Genomic DNA, 20553 nt, shown 5'->3' with positions numbered 1-20553 from the left:
TTTTTCCTACCCCTACATAACTGATAGCTTTGACATATACCCAAAATTAACAGAATCAAATGCTGCAAAGTGGCCAGGCATGGTGACTCATGCCTGTAATCCCAGTGCTTTGGGAGGCTGAGGTGGGAGGATCATTTGAGCTCAGGAGTTTAAGACCAGCCTGGGCAACATAGCAAAATCCTGTCTTTACAAAATAATAATAATAATAAGTAGATAAAAAATAAAATTAGCCAGGGATGGTTGCATGCACTCGTAGTCCCAGCTAAATGGGAGGCTGAGGTAGGAGGATCACTTGAGGCCAAAAGCTTGAGACCAGCCTGGGAAATATAGTAAGACCTCATCTCTATAAAAAATTTAAAAATTAACTGGGCATGCTGGCACATGTCTGTAGTTCTAGCTACTTGAGAGGCTGAGGTGAAAGGATCACTTGAGGTCAGAAGTTTGAGGCTGCAGTGAGCTATCATTGCACCATTGCACTTCAGCATGGGTGACAGAGCAAGATCCTATTTTAAAACAAACAAACAAACAGCAAATATTGCAAAATGCCAAAGGAAGAGAAGGATCAGAAACTGTTCATTCAGTTTAGGTACTAGAGATTTACCGGTGGCCTTGAAGAAAGCCGCTTCAGTACAGAATGGAACAGAGACCTTATTGCAGGGATCAGGGGTAAATAGGAGGTGAGAAAGTAAGCAAATACAAAGTCCTCTTTCAAGCCACTAGGCTGGGAAGAGAAGGATAAGTGGAGTGGTGCCTGGGGTGGACCATACAGTCAAAGAAGAAGTGGTTAGTGAGTTGGTTGGTTGGTTGGTTGGTTGGTTGGTTTGTTAGTTGGCTGGCTCAGTTGTTTGTTTTATGATAAGAGAGAATTGAACCTGCAAAGAAACATTTGCAGTGACACCATCATGAGGTGTCACTGAAAATGATGAGGGTAAGGGCTTGGATGAGAGTGAGCAGGAAACAAAAGGTCTGGTCAACGGGAGAGAGCAGAATATGGCTTAGTGGGGTGTAATTACTGATGTGCTATGCCTCATTGATACTTCAAGTTCTCGAGTCCAAGGGCAAGCAATGTCAACCAATGAAGCAAATGAAAATTAGAATGGTGCTCTTACTGTAAAATCAGAAAATAAATGTAAATTTTGTCATGGGAAAATTTGAAAAATTTCTGGAAAGCAAATTGAGTTTAAAGCTTGATTTATTGTGCACTTTTCAAGAAATAGATTTTCTTTAATTTTTAAACACCTACAACTGAGAGGTAAACAGATGCTATCAATAGACTAATAGCAATATATGTTGGTGTAAGGTTTATTGCTCACAAGCGCTCATACTTCCTTTCCAGGAGACAGGGAGAGAATGACTATCTCCACTTGACCGTATGGAAAAGTGATCAAGCTCAGAGAGGTGGCTGACATCTCTGACCTTGAAGAAAAGCCCACAGTCGTCTTCATTTGCCCTCCTTCCCCATCATTTCTTTTTCTTTTCTTTTCTTTTCTTTTTTTTTTTAAACAGAGTCTCGCTCTGTCGCCCAGGCTGGAGTGCAGTGGTGTGATCTTGGCTCACTGCAAGCTCCGCCTCCTGGGTTCAAGCCATTCTCCTGCCTCAGCCTCCTGAGTAGCTGGGACTACAGGCACCCGCCACCACACCTGGCTAATATTTTGTATTTTTAGTAGAGATGGGGTTTCACCGTGTTAGCCGGGATGGTCGCGATCTCCTGACCTCGTGATCCGCCCTCCTCGGCCTCCCAAAATGCTGGGATTACAGGCTTGAGCCACCGCGCCTGGCCTTTCCCCATCATTTCTAAACCTGTGGCACTGTGGCTCTGTCCCCACCACACCATCGGTGACCATCCCCAACATCCCCGAAGATGCCTCAGCTACTAAGTCTAATACGCATTTTTAAAACCTCATTTTACTTGTTCAAGGTCAAAAGCTACTTAGTGGTATAAGTCCAAGATTATTCAAAATGAGGCCACTTGTTTGAAGTACGCCTCTCCTCCCTTTTCACTGCAATGCATTCCTGGGGATCAGGTGAGAATTCAGAATGATGTTTACAAAATAACTAGATAAACAAAATAAAAACCAAGATCTAGCTGCCCAGCATCTATGCAGTTTTTGTTGAATATAAGCGTGCAGTTATCAGATAACACTAAGAGCTAATGTTTATCGAGCCTGAACTGTGCCATGTACTGCTCTAAGTCCACCTTGTGTTCTTACTCATGTAATCCTCCCAACATGCTAAGAGGTAGGTACTGTTAGTATCCCTATTTTACACATGGGGAAGCTGAGACACGGAGACCTGACATCCATTGCTTAAGGTCACAAGGCTAGCCAGAGTTTGAATCCAGGAGATCTGATTCCAAAGCCTAACCCCCGGGCCATTATAGAAAGTGTGGAAAGGTGGAAAGACTGAAGTGTTTTTAGTGTGTTTTCAAGGGATCGTTGATCAACTGGAAGACTAAAGTGTTTTTAGTGTATTTTTAAGGGATCGTTGATCAACTGGCAAGCTGCTGAAGTGTTCGGGAGTAGTTTATTTTCCTGAATGGGTTGAGCTGTCACCTTTGCACAACGATTTTGGTTAGCAATCCTTTCCTTCATAAATAGCACAGAGATGAACTTCAACCCACAGCCCAGCCTAGCCTGACTTCTAAAGAAAAAAATCTTTTATTAAGATCCAGAGTTCCCAGCCCGGGCAACGTGGCAAAACCCCGTCTCTACCAAAAAAAAAAAAAAAAAAAAAAAAAACCAAAAATTAGCCTGCTGTGGTTGTGCTGGCCTGTAGTCCCAGCTACTCATGCAGCTGAGGTGGGAGAATCCCTCAAGCCTGGGGAGGTTGAGACTGCAGTGAGCCGTGATTGTGCCACTGCGCTCCAGCCTGGGCAACAGAGTAAGACCCTGTCTGAAAAATAAAAAACAAACAAACAAAAACAAAACAAACAAACAAGCAAAAAAAACCCCTAGAGTTCAATTCAACTATATTTTGTTATATAACAAGTTGGGGTGATAGCTGGTTGCAGTGGCACACGACCAGAAATGAATAGAAAATCTCTAGGATGATACCCATAGTGGCGAAGAACAATAAATATGCCACACAAAATCCTGTAGGTCATCTCTTCTAATGCAGTTTGGTTCAACAAGTAACTGAGTGCCTATTACTCAACAGAAATGTATTGATTCCCCTGGGCACAATTCTGGGTGCTCAGCTAAAGCTGAGGAAGGACCAATCCTGCCCTTGCGGAGCCAGGTAAGTGATGAGAGACGGGGATGGTACCAGGTACACTGGGGCAAGAACCCAGGAGATGCAGAAGAGGCTCCTGGAGAAGATGTCACCTGAATGAAGGGGGAAGGACATGCAGGTAGAAGGAAATAAATTGGCAGTGAACTGCATGGTGTGCGGGAGGAGCTATGAGCACCTGGGTGGAACCAGGTGCCAGGTGAGAAGTGATGGGAGCCAAACCTGCAGAGGGGCACGGGACCAGGTCAGAGGGGGCTTCAGGAGCCAGGCCAGGAACACTCACTTCCTTAGACAGGAGGACCAGGGAAGGGTTTTATGCAGAGAAGCACCAAGCTGGTGGCTGCAGTTGCAGGACAAATTTGGGGAGCACAAGATAGAAGGCAGGGAGACCCGTGGGAAGGCTATTTCCAGCTAAGGAGTGATTTTGAAGTCCTCAACTGCAGCAGAAGCAAAGCAGATAGACAGAGAAACACTTAGGAGTCAAGACTGGCCAGACTGTGGAGGGTTAACCGTTAGGGTAAGAGCCAAGAAAGGTGTGAGGCTGATTCCCAGCATAGCCTGGGGGGCTGGGTGGAAAATGTGCCAGTGCCAAGAGTCAGGTGTCCCAGCCCTCTCTCACCAATGAGGAAATGAGCAAGGAGGGAGTGGCTGGCCCAAGGTCACCCAGTGGAAAAGGTGTGTCTGTCCCTACACTGTAAAGGCCTGGCTGGTTTCCACAATGCCACACTTCTCCTGAGAACCTCCCAGTTGTCTCCTTGTATGCGCCCTTAGATCATGAGATGATGCTACCAATCTTGGTCACTCTCTGTGTACAGATGTGGTTAAAATCCTTAAGGTACAACTGACTGCACTCCCTCTTCACTGCTTTACAGCCTGGGGTTCCCAGGTGCCTACTGATTTGTGAAGGTAGGAAGAGGGTACATGAGATATTTTCAATATTTCAAAGAGCCTAATGTAAATCGTGCATTTATTGACAATGCGATGGTGCAGGTTAACGAAAATGTCGAGTTTCTTTGCTTTGGAGTGGAATTATAACTTGGTACACTAATGCTGGTTATCTCATTGATCAGCTATTCTCAACTGGCAGAGCTTTCCAATTAGCTTGACTTTGAATAATTAAAATGAGAAAATTAATCAATTATTACTTAAATATACATTGTTGCTGGGACAACAGAACATGGGATCTATGGGGGAAATCATATTAACAGTGGATGTTGGGGAAGAGTTGAGATACCATTGCTTCAAACTGTGGGCATTTGTGCTCAATAGAACAGTGAAGGAGAAAGTGTCTGTTCTTTGATGCCTCTCTGCTGGAGGTTGGATGCCTCCTGTCCCCCCAATCTGGTGTCAGGATAGCCCACTCAGACCTTGAGTGCTCTGTGTACCCCCATGTACCACATATTCCAAATGACTGGGTTCTGCATTCCATCATCCCCTCCTTTTGCAGTCTTGCTCTTCAATTTCAAATGGGTCAGTTCCTCTATCTATCTGAATTCATGGGAATGTTATCCACAGCACACCAATGAGGTAGAACCAGCTCACAGCCTAGAAAACCTTCAGCATTCATTGATTGCATGAATCAAGATTTATTTCCCCTTTCAATAAGCCATGTGCAAGGCATTCTGCCAGGTGCTGAGAACACAGTACCACTAGTGTGCAATTAGGGGAAGACTGATCCTACCCTCTTCCATACACAGGCATGCATACACACACACATTGTCACAGTAATCATTTGGAAATAGTGCTGCTATCTCGGTTACCAGAGGCGTAATCATGATCATTAGCATTTATTGAGCAGCAATTATGTGGAGGGCACTCACTGGCTTAAGATGTGGGCCCTGCCTTTAGGGGCTTACAGTCAAGCCAAGAAGATAGGCCACATACATAAACTATAAAATAAAGTGGGCTGGGCGTTGTGTGGCTCATGTCTGTAATCCCAGCACTTTGGGAGGCCGAGGTGGGTGGATCACCTGAGGTCAAGAGTTCGAGACCAGACTGGCCAACATGATGAAACCCCATCTCTACTAAAAATACAAAAATTAGCTAGGTGTGGTGACAGGCACCTGTAGCCCCAGCTACTCAGGAGGCTGAGGCAGGAGAATCACTTGAACCCAGGAGGTGGAGGTTGCAGTGAGCTGAGTCTACACCACTGCACTCCAGCCTGCGTGAGAGAGTGAGACTCCATCTCTAAATAAATAAATAAATAAATAAATAAATAAATAAATAAATAAAGTAGTAAGTGCCGAGATAGCCAGAGAGATAGGAAGCGAGTCCACAGGAGGCAGGACTGGTTGAGGGCTGGCCTGGTGGAGGAGACCTTTATGGAAGAGTGACATTTAGACAAAATTTTGAAGGTGAGGCAGGAGTTCAGTTAAACCAAGAAGGGAGAGCATTCAAGCAACAGGGACTGCGCTGTGCAGCTTGGAGGGAACAGGCATGTCTGTGCAGGAAGGAGGGAAGCACATTTGAGGACTTTAGGCCACTTTTCGGATCAGAAAGTGGAGGCAGCTGCTGGTTTGGGGATATGGCACTGGCTTTCCGGGGGGAGAGTGTGCAGTGCTCAGGGAAACAAGGCATTGGTGGAAGTCACTATTTGTAGAGCTTGGCTTTGCTTTCAGACCATCTCTGACACAGTTTTTTTCTAGACACCTTCGAGGGGAAAAAAGGGGCTGGCCTCTTTCTGAGATAGTGTTCGGGAACTGACTGACTGCTGAGGCGAAACCTAAGAAGCACACCTTTGGAGGACATAGGGGAAGTTTAGGAAGGCCCCACAGCGTGGCCCAGGGCCAAACTCCGCACTGAGGGCTGAGGCTGAAGGCAACAGAGAGAGCCAAGGGCTCCAGGGAACTCCCCTATCAGCCGACACTCCCCACCCTATCCACCAGGAAGTTGTACAACAGCACCTATCTCTGGTAAATCAGGAAAGAGGTGGCTCTTAGTAATTGAAGCACCAATGAATACCAGTGTGAGCATCTGCCCCATCCCTTTCTCCCCAGTCTCATTCCCGTGTCCAGATGCATGCTATTCCAGCAAGTAAAAAACAAGTCCGTATAAGGCTACAGGGTTCCCATAGACAGCGTACTTCCCTTCGATGGCAAGCGATAGTTGTTAGGTTTGTTGTTATGATGGCATTGGGGGTAGGGGAAGAGTTCATTCAATCATTGCATTTCTGGGAGAGTCACTTCCTCCCAGGGAAGGCAGCGATGAGCACCCATTTACGCAGCTCAGTAATGGACACACATCAATTTGGTGTTTTGCTTTGTTTATACAACAAATAAGATTCTTCTTTCATCTCTGCCCCCAAAACAGATGCTACCAGAAGCCTGAATTCCTTACTAGATGAGAGAAGGTATGACCATAAGTATTATGACCGTTGCTATTGTTTTCTTTAAAAACCAAAACCAGCTGGGAGCGGTGGCTCATGCCTGTAATCCCAGCACTTTGGGAGGCCGAGGCAGGCGGATCACCTGAGATCAGGAGTTCGAGACCAGCCTGGCCAACATGGTGAAACCCCATCTCTACTAAAAATACGAAAATTAGCTGAGCGTGGTGGTTCATGCCTGTAATTCCAGCTACTTGGGAGACTGAGGCAGGAGAATCGCATGAACTCAGAAGGCGGAGGTTGCAGTGAGCCAAGATCAGGCCACTGCACTCCAGCGTGGGCGACAAGAGTAAGACTCTGTCTCAAAAAGAAAAGAAAAGAAAAAAACACAAAAACAAAAACCGAAAACCAACTCCTATGCCAATGAGCGTGGCCCCTCAACAAAATTCCCAGGCTTCCAGAACTGGTTCATAACCCTCTTCTGCAAGCTCTGCATTGTTTTATAATCATATTTTTTTATATTGCAAATAATATTACTCTGTTTAATCATCTATTTGCCAAAATGTGGACTATTTTTTAAAAATCAATCCATTCTCCACAAAGATGTGTTGCCTTCAGGGCTTTCAAAGGACTGCATCTAGGCACCAAGAGCCATTCCCACAAAAAGTGCTAGGAATGTGTTTTCTGATAGTGGTGTATCTGCAGTAAGGGTTGAGCCTATCAGGAAAATGCCTTTGAAGGTCATAAAATTCATTTGGCTGTATAAGTACTGGAGTGTATGCTGAAATAATCAGTCACGTTATTTTACAGTCATACCTCGTACTCTTGTTCTGGAAAATCAATAAAGTGAGGAGAAGGATAGGGATATTGTGTATAACCATTTAAGAGCAAGAAAACAAAAAAATAATATTCTGTAGAAACGGTCCTCAAGGAAGCCACAGACCTAGTTTTCATAGCAGGCTCAATTTTATCTCCAAGCTCATCACTGAGTTATTAAATTGAAGTACCCATCATATCCTAGACAAAAATACAAAAAAATAACAAAGCGGAAATAGCATGCATCCCTCTCTAGATGCTTGGAGGCGCTGAAAATTATCCACGGCCTTTAAAATGTATTTCTAAACTGTGTCTATTATTCACACTCCTAATGTTTTGTTCCAGCAAATGTTACAAACTCTCATGTTGCTTTTGCCTGGGATACTTCCCTACCTGAAATTTTCCCTTTCCTCTCCTCTGCCAAGTCAATTCTTCCCCGCATTTCAGGACCCCACCCAAGACCTTCTGCTTCTCAAAGGAGAGTCTGACTGGCTGGCGATCCAGAAAGACCAAGAGGCCGGGCCAGGAGAGGAGAGAAAAAGAGTCAGGCATGAAGCTACTATGAGGCCCGTAAAAGCCGCTTCTGTATTTCTGAGCTCCTCGCCACCCTCACACCTAAGAACTACTGCTGGGGATGATGAGGTGCCCGCCACTGGGTCGCTTGTATGGCACCTGACTTGCTTTTCCTGAGTGGCAGCACAGACTGGCCAGTGCAAGAGCGCCAACGGGCATAGAAGTCATGGAGTCCAGATCGGGAAGGCCCTCGGTGGCCTTCTGTACCAGCTGCTCATGCCTGGCAGCAAGGGCTTTTGTGGCATTCCTACAGATGGTGAGGGACACTCACGACCTCCGAGGCGCTCCCTTGCCACCTTGCCAGATAGCTGTGGGTAGTGTTCACTTTCTTTGGTGTAAACCTGGACCACTCCTACGCATGCGCCCTGCTTCTGTTTGCTAGACTCCATATTTTCTGTGCCCTGAAGGACACAAGACATCAACCCTGGAACCTCAGAGCTTGCAAAGGGGCAATCTGAATGTTTTACTCCTCTGTCTTGTGGCCCCTCCATTTCTACTGGTTGTGCGGCTACCAATTCATCCGACTGCCCTTTTCAAGAGACCATCTCCGCGGGTCCCTTGCCCATCCCACCACGGCCATACGAAGCAGCACTTTAGCAAAGACGCTGGGAAAACACTGGGTTAAATAAAGCCGAACAGGTTTCGTTATTAAATAACCTTTCAGGGCCTTTGCTATGCTATGAATCTCCAAGAAGGGCTTGATTTAGACTTAATTTTCCAAACACTTTTAGGAACCGAAGTTGGGAAATGGTGAGCAAATTGATCTTCAGTCCCCACATGCTAGAGGCGGGATGCCTTTTCCAGAGCTCACCTCTCATTGTGCCAGGGAATACCTACATGGCTTCTTCCTCTTCAGATTTCTCATCTTGGCTCCCATATTCCATCCCAATGGTGCCTTTTAAATATAGTCTGGAGTAGATGTGGGTCTAGAATTAAAGTCCAGTTCTCACATGCAGACCAAGCTCTCTGGGAAAGGAACTTCCAGGGATAGTGGTAAACTTAAGTCTTAATAATCTGTGATAGTCTTAAATCTTAATAATCACCAATTACATTTCAATTTAAACTGGTCTTAGAATGGACTTGATCAGAACACTAACTTATTCTGAATCTAAATTCCTTTTTTTTTTTTTTTTTTGAGACAGAGTTTCACTCTCATTGCCCAGGCTGGAGTGCAGTGGTGTGATTTCGGCTTATTGCAACCTCCGCCTCCTGGGTTCAGGTGATTCTCCTGCCTCAGCCTCCCAAGTAGCTGGGACTACAGACAGGATCTTGCCCTGTGACCCAGGCTGGAGTGCGCATGTAGTGGTGCAATCACAGCTCATTGCAGCCTCAACCTCCTGGGCTCAAGAGATCCTCCGACCTCAGCCTCCCAAGTAGCTGAGATTACAGACATGCAACACCACACCTGGCTAATTTTTATTTATTTATTTATTTTGGTAGAAACAGGGTCTCTCTTTGTTGCCCAGGCTGGTCTCAAACTCCTGGGCTCAAGCGATCCTCCTGCTTTGCCCTCCCAAAGCCCTGGGATTACGGGCATAAGCCACCACACCCAGCCTGAATTCCTATTTTTGATGTCGAATTGATTATGTACCTCTGGGTCTTGGTACCTGAGCCTTAAGCGCAGCTTGGTACTACAAGACCTTCCAGGCCGTGTTCACATACTTGGTTAGATAGCTACCCACCTTCCTCGCCACTTCATCAGCCCTGTTACTCCAAATCCCTTCAGACACTCTACTCCACTGGAAGAAATAGTTAGACCACGGTCCTGAAACCTCACACCTAAAGCGTGAAACTGCTTTCCCCTTCGCCACTAGAAAGGAGCAGTTTCCCATGCTTTTTAGTAAAATTTCTCTTTTTTGCTAAATATTCACACTCATTAAAGAAATACAAAAGATGCAGAAAGACTAAAAGAAGGGAAAAGAAATCACCCAGAACCCCATCCCAGAAAGAAATCCACTAGTGCTATCTGGGCTATTTCTTTACACTGGTTCTTAAAGAATAAAGCAATCTTTATCCTCCTCACAGGAACCCAGCTGCCAGTCCTTAGGTGTTACTTGAAAGATTAAATACGCTAGGACTTACGGTTGCCTCGAGCAACATTCAACTCGTACAACTCATTTCTTGTACATCAAATCTCTTCCAGAAGTAAGAATTTTAAACCATTTTATATGGGAAAAAATTAGTTTTTAAAATGTGTTATCTTGTGTGTTAATCGTCTTAACATATGCTCCATGTACTTCCAGCTAATACAGTCTCTATCCCCAGCTCCATCTCCAGCCTGGTGGTGCAGCCCTGATCCCCTGATGCCCCAGTTCACACAGTTCAGCCACACACTGGTCAGTTTAAATCAAATGATCATCATGGAAAAATGGTATCCAAGGCAGTTTTGGGAAAACAACCGAAGTGTCCTATGCCTGGTTTAAAACAGTGTCTTTTTAAAGGAAAGAATTCTTTTTGTCTTTTTTCCAAATTCACGCACACACCTAATAATTAAGAAGTGTGCATTAAGCACATGGCATGGTGTCTGCTCTACAGGATAAGAAGGGACACAAAAACAGTCCATCTGCAACGACTGGGACAGTGCATGGCAAATTGACACAAACTGAAAACAGCAAGCTTTCAGGAAAGGAAGTGGGTCACATGGGCAAGAGAATTTAGATTTGTATGGAACCGTGAAGGCCAAGAGAAGAACCACAGGAAGAAAGCACCAGGCAGAGCTTAGAGGCTGGAATTAGCCTTCAGTCAGCATTTACTAGGCACCAACTATGTGCCAGGCATTGTGAGAGACAGAGATGGGATAAAAGCAGGGCTGAGAGGGGCTCGTAAGTTCCTTTGGAAACAGAAAACACTTCCCTGAGGAACCTCCTCTGAGCCTGGAGTTGAAGGAAAGAGGAGGCCTCATAGAACAACAAAGGACCATTCACAGCACGGCAAACAGCGGCGCTCCAACTCCAGCCCAGGTTGTCGGGGAGAGAGCGGCAGGGGACCCACTGAAGGAGCAGGAGCCCCACGGTGAGTCCTGGGGTGGGGCCGATGGATGTGGACTTCTTAACTTTACTACCTTCAACCACATGCTAGCAGAGCATCCTTGCCATTGGCAGAAGATTCCAGAACTGTAATGAGATAGGCGACCTGGCCCCTGCCCTTGGAGAACTCACAGGCTGGTTGAGAGCACAAGAAGCAACCTTGGTGTGCCTTTTGCTTTTCAGTTTATTATATTTTATTTTATTTTTATTTTTTTGAGACAGACTCTCACTCTGTCTCCCAGGCTGGAGTGCAGTGGCCTGATCTCGGCTCACTACAACCTCCGCCTCCCGGGTTCAAGCGATTCTTCTGCCTCAGCCTCCCAAGTAGCTGGGACTACAGGCGCCCACCACCATGTCCAGCTAATTTTTGTATTTTTAGTAGAGACGGGGTTTCACCATATCGGCCAGGCTGGTCTCAAACTCCTGACCTTGTGATCCGCCCACCTCGGCCTCCAAAAGTGCTGAGATTACAGGCGTGAGCCACCATGCCCAGCCTGTTTTTCTTTTTTATTTTTCCATAAGTTTTTGGGGTACAGGTGGTATTTGGTTACATGAATAGGTTCTTTAGTGGAGATTTCTGAGATTTTGGTACAACCATCACCTGAACAGTATACACTGAACCATATTTGTAGTCTTTTATCCCTTGCCTACCTCCCATACTTCCCCCCAAGTCCCCAAAGTCCATTGTATCATTCTTATACCTTTACATCCTCATAGCTTAGATCCCACATATCAGTGAGAACATACGGTGTTTGGTTTTCCATTCATGAGTTATTTCACTTAGAATAATAGTCTCCAATCTCATCCAGGTCACTGCAAATGCTGTTAAGTCATTCCTTTTTATGACTGCATAGTATTTCATAGTATACACATACCACAGTTTCTTTATCCACTCGTTGATTAATGGACATTTGGGTTGGTTCCATGATTTTGCAATTGTGGATTGTGCTGCTATGAACATGCGTGTTCAAGTATCTTTTTCAAATAATGACTTATTTTCCTTTGGGTAGATACCCAGTAGCAGGATTGCTGGATCAAATGGTAGATAGTTCTGCTTTTAGCTCTTTAAGGAATCTCTACACTGTTTTCCATAGTGGCTATACTAGTTTACATTCCCACCAGCAGGGTGGAAGTGTTCCCTGATCACTACCTCCATGCCAACATTTACTGTTTTTTTATTTTTTGATTATGGCCATTCTTGCAGAAGTAAGGTGGTATCGCATTATGGTTTTGATTTGCATTTCCCTGGTGTTGTTGAGCATTTTTTCTTATGTTTAGTGGCCATTTGTATATCTTCTTTCGAGAATTGTCTATTCATGTCCTTAGCCCACTTTTTGATGGGATTGTCTGTTTTTTTCTTACTGATTTGTTTGAGTTCATTGTAGAGTCTGGATGTGAGTCCTTGGTCAGATGTACAGATTGTGAAGATTTCTTCCCACTCTGTGGGTTGTCTGCTTACTCTGCCGACTGTTCCTCTTGCCGTGCAGAAGCTGTTTAGTTTGATTAGGTCCCAGCTCTTTATCTTTGTTTTTATGGCATTTGCTTTCGGGTTCTTGGTCATGAAATCCTTGCCTAAGCCAATGTCTAGAAGGGTTTTTACAGTGTTATAACTAGAATTTTTATAGTTTCAGGTCTTAGGTTTAAGTTTTTAGCTCATCTTGAGTTGATTTTTATAGAAAGTGAGAGATGAGAATCCAGTTTCATTCTCCTACATATGGCTAGCCAATTATCTCAGTACCATTTGTTGAAGAAAGCTGTCTTTCCTCACTTTACGTTTTCATTTGCTTTGTCGAAGATCAGTTGAGTAAGTATTTGGGTTTATTTGCAGGTTCTCTATTTGGTTCCATTGGTCTATGTGCCTATTTTGATAGGAGTACCATGCTGTTTGGGTGATGATGGGCTTATAGTATAGTTTGAAATCAGGTAATGTGATGCCTCTAGATTTGTTCTTTTTGCTTAGTGTTGCTTTGGCTATGCAGGCTCTTTTTTGGTTCTGCATGAATTTTAAGATTGTTTTTTCTAATTCTGTGAAGAATGGTGGTGGTATTTTGCTGGGGATTGCATTGAATTTGCAGTTTGCTTTTGGCAGTATGATCATCTTCTCAATATTGATTCGACCCATCCACGAGCACGGATGTGTTTCCATTTGTTTGTGTCATCTATGATTTCTTTCAGCAGCATTTTGTAGTTTTCCCTGTAGAGGTCTTTCAACTCCTTGGTTAGGTATATTCCTAAGTATTTTATTTATTTATTTATTATTTTTACAGCTATTGTAAAAGGGGTTGCGTTCTTGATTTGATTCTCTGCTTGGTCACTGTTGGTGTATAGGAGAGCTACTGATATGTGTACATTAATCTTGTATCCAGAAACTGCTGAATTCTTTTATCAGTTCTAGGAGCTTTCTGGAGGAGTCCTAAGGGGTTTCAAGGTAAATGATTGTATTGTCAGCAAACAGTGACAGTTTGACTTCCTCTTTAGCAATTTGGATGCCCTTTATTTCTTTCTCTTGTCTGATTGCTCTGGCTAGGACTTCCAGTACTATGTTAAAGAGGAGAGTGGTGACAGTGGACATCCTTGTCTTGTTCCATTTCTCAGAGGGAATGCTTTCAACTTTTCCCCATTCAGTATTATATTGGCTGTGGGTTTGTAATAGATGGCTTTTATTACATTAAGTTATGTCCCTTGTATGCCGACTTTGCTGAGAATTTTTTTTTTTTTTTTTTTTTTTTTTTGAGATGGAGTCTCGCTGTCTCCCAGACTGGAGTGCAGTGGCATGATCTCGGCTCACTGCAAGCTCTGACTCCCAGGTTCATGCCATTCTCCTGCCTCGGCCTCCCTAGTAGCTGGGACTACAGGTGCCCACCACCATGCCCAGCTGATTTTTTTGTATTATTAGTAGAGATGGGGTTTCACCATGTTAGTCAGGATGGTCTCGATCTCCTGACCTCATGATCCACCCACCTCAGCCTCCCAAAGTGCTGGGATTACAGGCATGAGCCACCATACCTGGCCGAGAATTTTAATCATAAAGGGATGCTGGATTTTGTCAGATGCTTTTTCTGCATCTATTATCACATGATTTTTGTTTTTAATTCTGTTTATGTGGTATATCACATTTATTGACTTGTGTATGTTAAACCATCCCTTCATCCCTGTTATAAAACCAACTTGATCATGGTGGATTATCTTTTTGATACGTTGTTGAATTCGGTTAGCTAGTATTTCATTAAGAATTTTAGTATCTATGTTCATCAAGGATATTGGTCTGTAGTTTTCTTTTTTGGTTGTGTCCTTACCTGGTTTTGGTACTGGGGTGATGCTGGCTTCATAGAATGAGTTAGGGAGGGTTCCTTCTTTCTCTATCTTGTGGAATAGTGTCAAAAGTATTGGAACCAATTCTTCTTTGAATGTCTGGTAGAATTCTGCTGTGAATCCTTATGGTCCTGGACTTTTTTGTTGTTGTTGTTGTTAATTTTTAAATTACCATTTCAATCTCACTGTTTGTTATTGGTCTCTTCAGGGTATCTAATGCTTCCTGATTTAAGCTAGAGGACTGTATTTTTCCAGGAATTTATCCATCTCAACTAGGTTTTTTAGTTTATGTGCATAAAGGTGTTCATAGTAGCCCTGAAAGTTCTTTTGTATTTTAGTGGTGTCAATTGTAATATCTCCTGTTGCGTTTCTCAGTGAAGTTATTTGGGTTTTCTCTCTTCTTTTCTTGGTTAATCTTGCTAATGGTCTGTCAATTTTATTTATCTTTTCAAAGAGCCAGTTTTTTGTTTCATTTATCTTTTACATTTGTGTGTGTGTGTGTGTGTGTGTGTGTGTGTGTGTGTGTGTTTCTATTTCATTTAGTTCTGCTCTGATCTTGGTTATTTCCTTTCTTCTACTGGGTTTGGGTTCAGTTTGGTCCTGTTTCTCTAGTTCCTTGAGGTGTGACCTTAGATTGTATGTTTGTGCTCTTTCAGACTTTTTGATGTAGGCATTTAGGGCTATGAACCTTCCCCTTAGCACCACCTTAGCTGTATCCCAGAGGTTTTGATAGGTTGTGTCATTATTGTCATTCAGTTAGAAGAATTTTTTAAATTTCCATCTTGATTTTGTTTTTTACCCAATGCTCATTCAGGATCAGGTTATTGAATAATTTCCATGTGTTTGCATGGTTTTGAAGGATCCTTTTGGAGGTGATTTCCAGTTTTATTCTGTTATGATCTGAGAGAGTGCTTGATACAATTTCAATTTTTTTAAATTTATTGAGGCTCATTTTATGGCGTCTCATATGGTCGATCTTGGAGAAAGTTCCATGTGATGTTGAATAGAATGTGTATTCTGCAGTTGTTGGATGAAATGTTCTGTATATATCGGTTAAGTCCATCTGTTTCAAGGTATAGTTTAAGTCCACTGTTTCTTTGTTGACTTTCTGTTTTGATAACCTGTCTAGTGCTGTCGGTGGAATATTGAAGTTCCCCACTATTACTGTGTTGCTATCTATCACATTTCTTAGGCCTATTAGTAATTGTTTTATAAATTTGGAAGCTCCAGTGTTAGGTGCATATATGTCTAGGATTGTGATATTTTACTGTTGGACAAGGCCTTTTACCATTTTATAATGTCCCTCTTTGTCTCTCTCTTTTTTTTATTTTTTTGAGAAAGAGTCTTTCTGTGTCACCCAGGCTGGAGTGCAGTGGTGTAATTTCAGCTCACTGCAACCTCCATCTCCCAGATTCAAGTAATTCTCCTGCCTCAGCCTCCCAAGTAGCTGGGACTACAGGCACCCACCACCATGCCCTGCTAATTTTTTTTTTTTTTTTTTTTCAGTAGAGATGGGGTTTCACTATATTGGCTACACTGGTCATGAACTCCTGACCTTGTGACCCAAACTGCTGGGATTACAGGCATGAGCCACCACATCCAGTGCCTCTTTGTCTCCTTTAACTACTGTTGCTTTATGGTTTGTTTTGTCTGATATAAGAATAGCTACCCTTCCTCTGCTCCCTTTTGGTATCCATTTGCATGAAATGCCTTTTTCCACCCCTTTAAGTTTATGTGAGTCCTTATGAGTTAGGTGAGTCTCCTGAAAGCAGCAGATAGTTGGTTGGTGAGTTCTTATCCATTCTACAGTTCTGTATCTTTTAAGTGGAGCATTTAGGCTATTTACATTCAATGTTAGTATTGAAATGTGAGGTACCATTGCATTCATTGGGCTCTTTGTTGTCTGTGTACTTTGGATTTTTGTGGTTGTTTTTTGCTTTTGCTTTTTAGCTTGTATTTTTGTTATATAGGTCTTGTGTGATTTATGCTTTAAAGAGGTTATGTTTTGATGTGTTTCCAGGATTTGTTTCAAGATTTAGAGCTCTTTTTACCAGTTCTTGTAGTGGTGGTTTAGTAATGGCAATTCTTTCAGCATTTGTTTGCCTGAAAATGACTGTATCTTTCCTTCATATATGATGCTTAGTTTCACTGGATACAAAATTCTTGGCTGATGATTGATTTGTTTGAGATGCTGGAGGACAGGGCCCCAATCCCTTCTAGCTTATAGGGATTCTTTTGAGAAATCTGTGGTTCATCTGATAGGTTTTCCTTTACAGGTTACCTGGTTCTTCTGTCTCACAGCTCTTAAGATTATTTCCTTTGTCTCAACTTTGGATAACCTGATAACAATGTGCCTAGGCAAAGACCTTTTTGGGATGAATTTCCCATGTGTTCTTTGTGCTTCTCATATTTGGATGTCTAGGTCTCTAGCTAGACTGGGGAACTTTTCCCTGATTATTCCCCCAAATATGTTTTCCAAGCTTTTAGCTTTTAGAATTCTCTTCTTCCTCAGGAACACCAATTATTCTTAGGTTTGGTCATTTAACATAATCCCAGACTTCTTGGAGGCTTTGTTCATATTTTCTTATTCTTTTTTCTTTGTCTTTGTTGGATTGGGTTAATTCGAAGACCTTGTCTTTGAGCTCTGAATTTCTTTCTTGTACTTGTTCAATTCTATTGCTGAGACTTTCCAGAGCATCTCACATTTCTAAAAGTATGTCCAAAGTTTCCTGAATTTTTGATTTTTTTTTCTTTAAGCTATCTATTTTTTAGAATATTTCTCCTATTCAATATTGAGAGAGTGTGTTGGGAGAGGAGGGTCTCCCTTTCCCACCTCTGCAGTTGGGGCACTCAATATCTGGGGTGTCTCCCGGGTCATGCAGGAGCAATCCGCTTCCTTCAGAGGGTCTGTGGGTCCCCTCAGGATTGATGGTTTATTCTTGCAGTCGATCTGGAGCTAAAATTCACCATGGAAGCATCCAGATGCTGCTCTATCTGGAGCTGCAATCTAGTCCTGTCTTCTGTCCACCATGATCCCCTCCATCCTTCTGTTTTGTTTTGTTTTAAGAGAGAGTCTTTCTTTCTCACCCAGGCTAGAGGGCAGTGGCATGATCTCAGATTACTGCAGCCTCTGCCTCCCAGGTTCAAGTGATTCTCCTGCCTCAGTCTCCAAAGTAGCTGGGATTACAGACACCTGCTGCCACGCCCAGCTAATTTTTGTATTTTTACTAGAGATGGAGTTTCACCATGCTGGCCAGGCTGGTCTCGAACTTCTGACCTCAAGTCATCTGTCTGCCTTGGCCTCCCAAAGTGCTGGGATTACAGGCATCTGCCACCACACCCAGCCCATTTGATTTCATCTTCTCAGGGTATAGGTTGTCTGCTGCCATCTCACCTGGCTGGATGGCACATGTAGCCGTTAAAGCAAAGACTAATGTGCTGCAGTGTTTAACCCACTCCCCCTGCCAGTTTCTCCTGCAAGTGTCTCTATACCTGCATCTTTCCTTGCCTGTGAATCCTCTCACTGGAGGACAAGCACCCCTGTGTCTTCCACACATATCCTTTCAAGAGAATGTAACAGGAAGGGGGCCTTGCCTCATTCAAGCTGGTGGCTGTTGCTTAGTGGCTGACTAGGGTCTCACCTGGAACAGAAGGGTTGAAAGCCCAAGGGTGGTTCCCCTTGCACTGAATCAAGGGATGGACCCAAAAGCACCAGAGCCAGGGCCACGACCTCTCTCCTGCTGCCTCCGCTCCTCCTGCAGTATCCTCTCTAGACATCGAGCTCACCCCCAGAACCTCTGTGTCTCCTCTGCCTTGGGCACCTTCTCCAGATTTCCTGCTCCCTGACCTTGTACCAGGGTCTCCCCAAGATTGGGCACACATTGACAGGTTAATACATATTTTTGCAATAACAAATAGAAGTCAGCTCTCACTTCCTATTTACCACTTCTGCTTGGTACATTTATCTTAATCTCTGCATCTTTGAACCAGGTTATTAATATGGCCCAAGAATAGACAGCAAACACACAGCTGCCCTGCTGAATGGTGTAGTGTTGCTATATGCCAGGCACTGAGCTGGGGGCTCAGACACAACAAAGACTGAAACAAAAGTGTAAAAAAGTGTCCACTTTGAGAACCATAGTCAGAGCATAGCTATTGATAAGATTGATATGAATAAGCATGTTAGTAAGAAATTAAAAATAAACCTAAACCACTAAAGACTTATTTTCTTTTAGGTTACATAGACGATAGATAGTGAATTATAGTAGCTGACATCGACTAAGCACTTTCTACATGTCAGACACTGTGCTTCGGGCTTCCCTGAGCATAAAAACACATTAAGATGGATTATTGGGGGCTGGGGGCAGGGAAGGGGCTACCATTTGCTCTTGGTTTTACATGTGGCCAGTTTCAATCCAAGATAAGCTACAATGAGATAAAAAAGTTCAAAAAAAATAATTAAACCAGTTAAAAAGAAAAACAGCACTGGGACTGAGGCTGGGTTTCAGAGCCAATTTCCAAGAAGTAATTTCATCATCATAGAACATCAAACGTGAATTCCACTCTCAGCTATGCAAATTCCAAAAGAATAATACCTCACATTTGCATAATGCTTGATGCTTTTCAAAGTGCTTTCCCAGTTATTAATCTAGAGAAGGCTTTATTACTACCAAAAACATAAATTAAAATTCTGTTCGGACTCCAGTTCTCCATTATTTTTTCCACTTTGCCCTCAAAAGCCAGAGCCGTCTAAATCCAGGTGCTTTTGATTGAATGGGTAACTCTAATAAGTTTAACTGGCAGGGTGAATATGCATAAATGTAGCATATTATGAGGCCTTCGATCTACAGACACCAGAGTCAGGCTTAGGAAAATCTGCTGTTGAATTAACAAAACCACAGGGGAGCAACTCGGAGTTCAAGTTTGAGATCCTTTCGGGGTCTCGAATTTTGTGGGAACTGCACACAATATGTTCATCAGAATCCATCTCCCTCTATCAAATATGAGAAATTAGATCTACCACTTTGTCCTTAAACCTACAGAAATCCCCCTCAATGACTTCCTGCAAAGAGGCCCACATTTGCCAAACAGCTCCTAAGTCTTATTTTGTTTTGAATGTAATATGAACCAAGAGGCTGAATTCACTGTAAATCCAACAAGGACAGAAGATTTTAGAAAAATGAGGTGAGGAGATATGACGGGGTTCGAGGAAATACTTCTACCCAAACCTAATGCCTTTCCAATTTGTTTCTTTTTCCATCTCTTTCAAACTTAATTATGTGTAGCGTTCTCAGTCACTGAATCACCAGCCTTTCCTGACACTTCAATCTCATGCATTTTAGCAAAAGATTAACCTGGCTGTTTGCTTTTAATTCTGAAGCTGTGCTAATACTCACTCCCACTAGATTAGAAAAGAAGAAAAACACACGCCCGCATACCCCGCCATGGCACCAGCAAGGCTCCAGGGTGAGACTGCTGACGCTGTCACAGTCCCTAGGGCTGGCTGCACTTACCACTTCAGAAGGGCCAGGAGAGCCACTGACAGAGCCACCGTCACCATGGGGCCATTCACTTCCAGTTTTAGAAACCCCAAGGCTTCCATCATTCCTCTGAGACCCCAGAGTGGTGGTCTTCCAGATGAGACAGGAGGCTGATCCTGCTGCCCTTATGGGAACCGTGCTCCGCAGGTAGAAAAGAGAACAGGCAATCAAGAAAACATCACATGGAGTGGGCCCCCACAATGTGCTCTTTCTCAGAGTGTCTCCCTATAAAGAGGAAGGAAGAGGAGGGCACAACAAAGGGTTTCAGTGTAAAGGAATGAATCAGCAATTTTAATCCTTGATGACCGCACTGTCAATAAACATTTATGTTAACTTCCTCAGAGAGGAAAGGCAGACTTCTCCATGTTTGCTGAGAAACAAAATGGTTGTAACCATGGACTTGTACTCTGAGAGGAAGTCTTCAAAGAGAGACGTCTATCTATATCTATATCTATATATCTGTCTATAATCTCTGTATCTATATCTACATCCATCTATAATTTTTAAAATTCACAATTAAGTGAAGATACATGTCAAGAGACTCTGAATATCCCAGAACAATACGGGATCAGACGCCATCCTGATAAAAATGCTGGCTGCGTTGAGGACAACCATCCCACCAAGTCCATTAGTTGCTGGGTCTGAGATCTCTCTGAGTGTCTGGCTGTTGGAGCCAAGCAGGGATCCCGATTCGGGTCAGTGTTCTCACGGTGAGTTGGAGGGTTTCTCAAGTGTC

At 43.4% G+C, this 20553-nt stretch overlaps 1 protein-coding gene across 4 annotated transcripts in view; it reads right to left on the bottom strand.

Moving 5' to 3' along the window:
* The window catches only part of TBXAS1 (thromboxane A synthase 1), a 199133-nt gene extending 179016 nt beyond the window's left edge, over positions 1-20117 (bottom strand). For all 4 annotated transcript variants that reach the window (XM_025380315.1, XM_025380316.1, XM_025380312.1 and 1 more), the window contains exon 1: positions 19791-20117. In XM_025380315.1, coding sequence (XP_025236100.1) covers positions 19791-19882 — 92 coding nt within the window. In that variant the 5' untranslated portion in view covers positions 19883-20117. The remainder of the gene's footprint in view (positions 1-19790) is intronic.
* Between the last annotated feature and the right edge of the window lie 436 nt (positions 20118-20553).

The sequence above is a fragment of the Theropithecus gelada genome, chromosome 3 (genome assembly GCF_003255815.1).
Source record: "Theropithecus gelada isolate Dixy chromosome 3, Tgel_1.0, whole genome shotgun sequence".
Lineage (NCBI taxonomy): Eukaryota > Metazoa > Chordata > Mammalia > Primates > Cercopithecidae > Theropithecus > Theropithecus gelada.
This window is presented reverse-complemented; position numbering and strand designations above follow the sequence as displayed.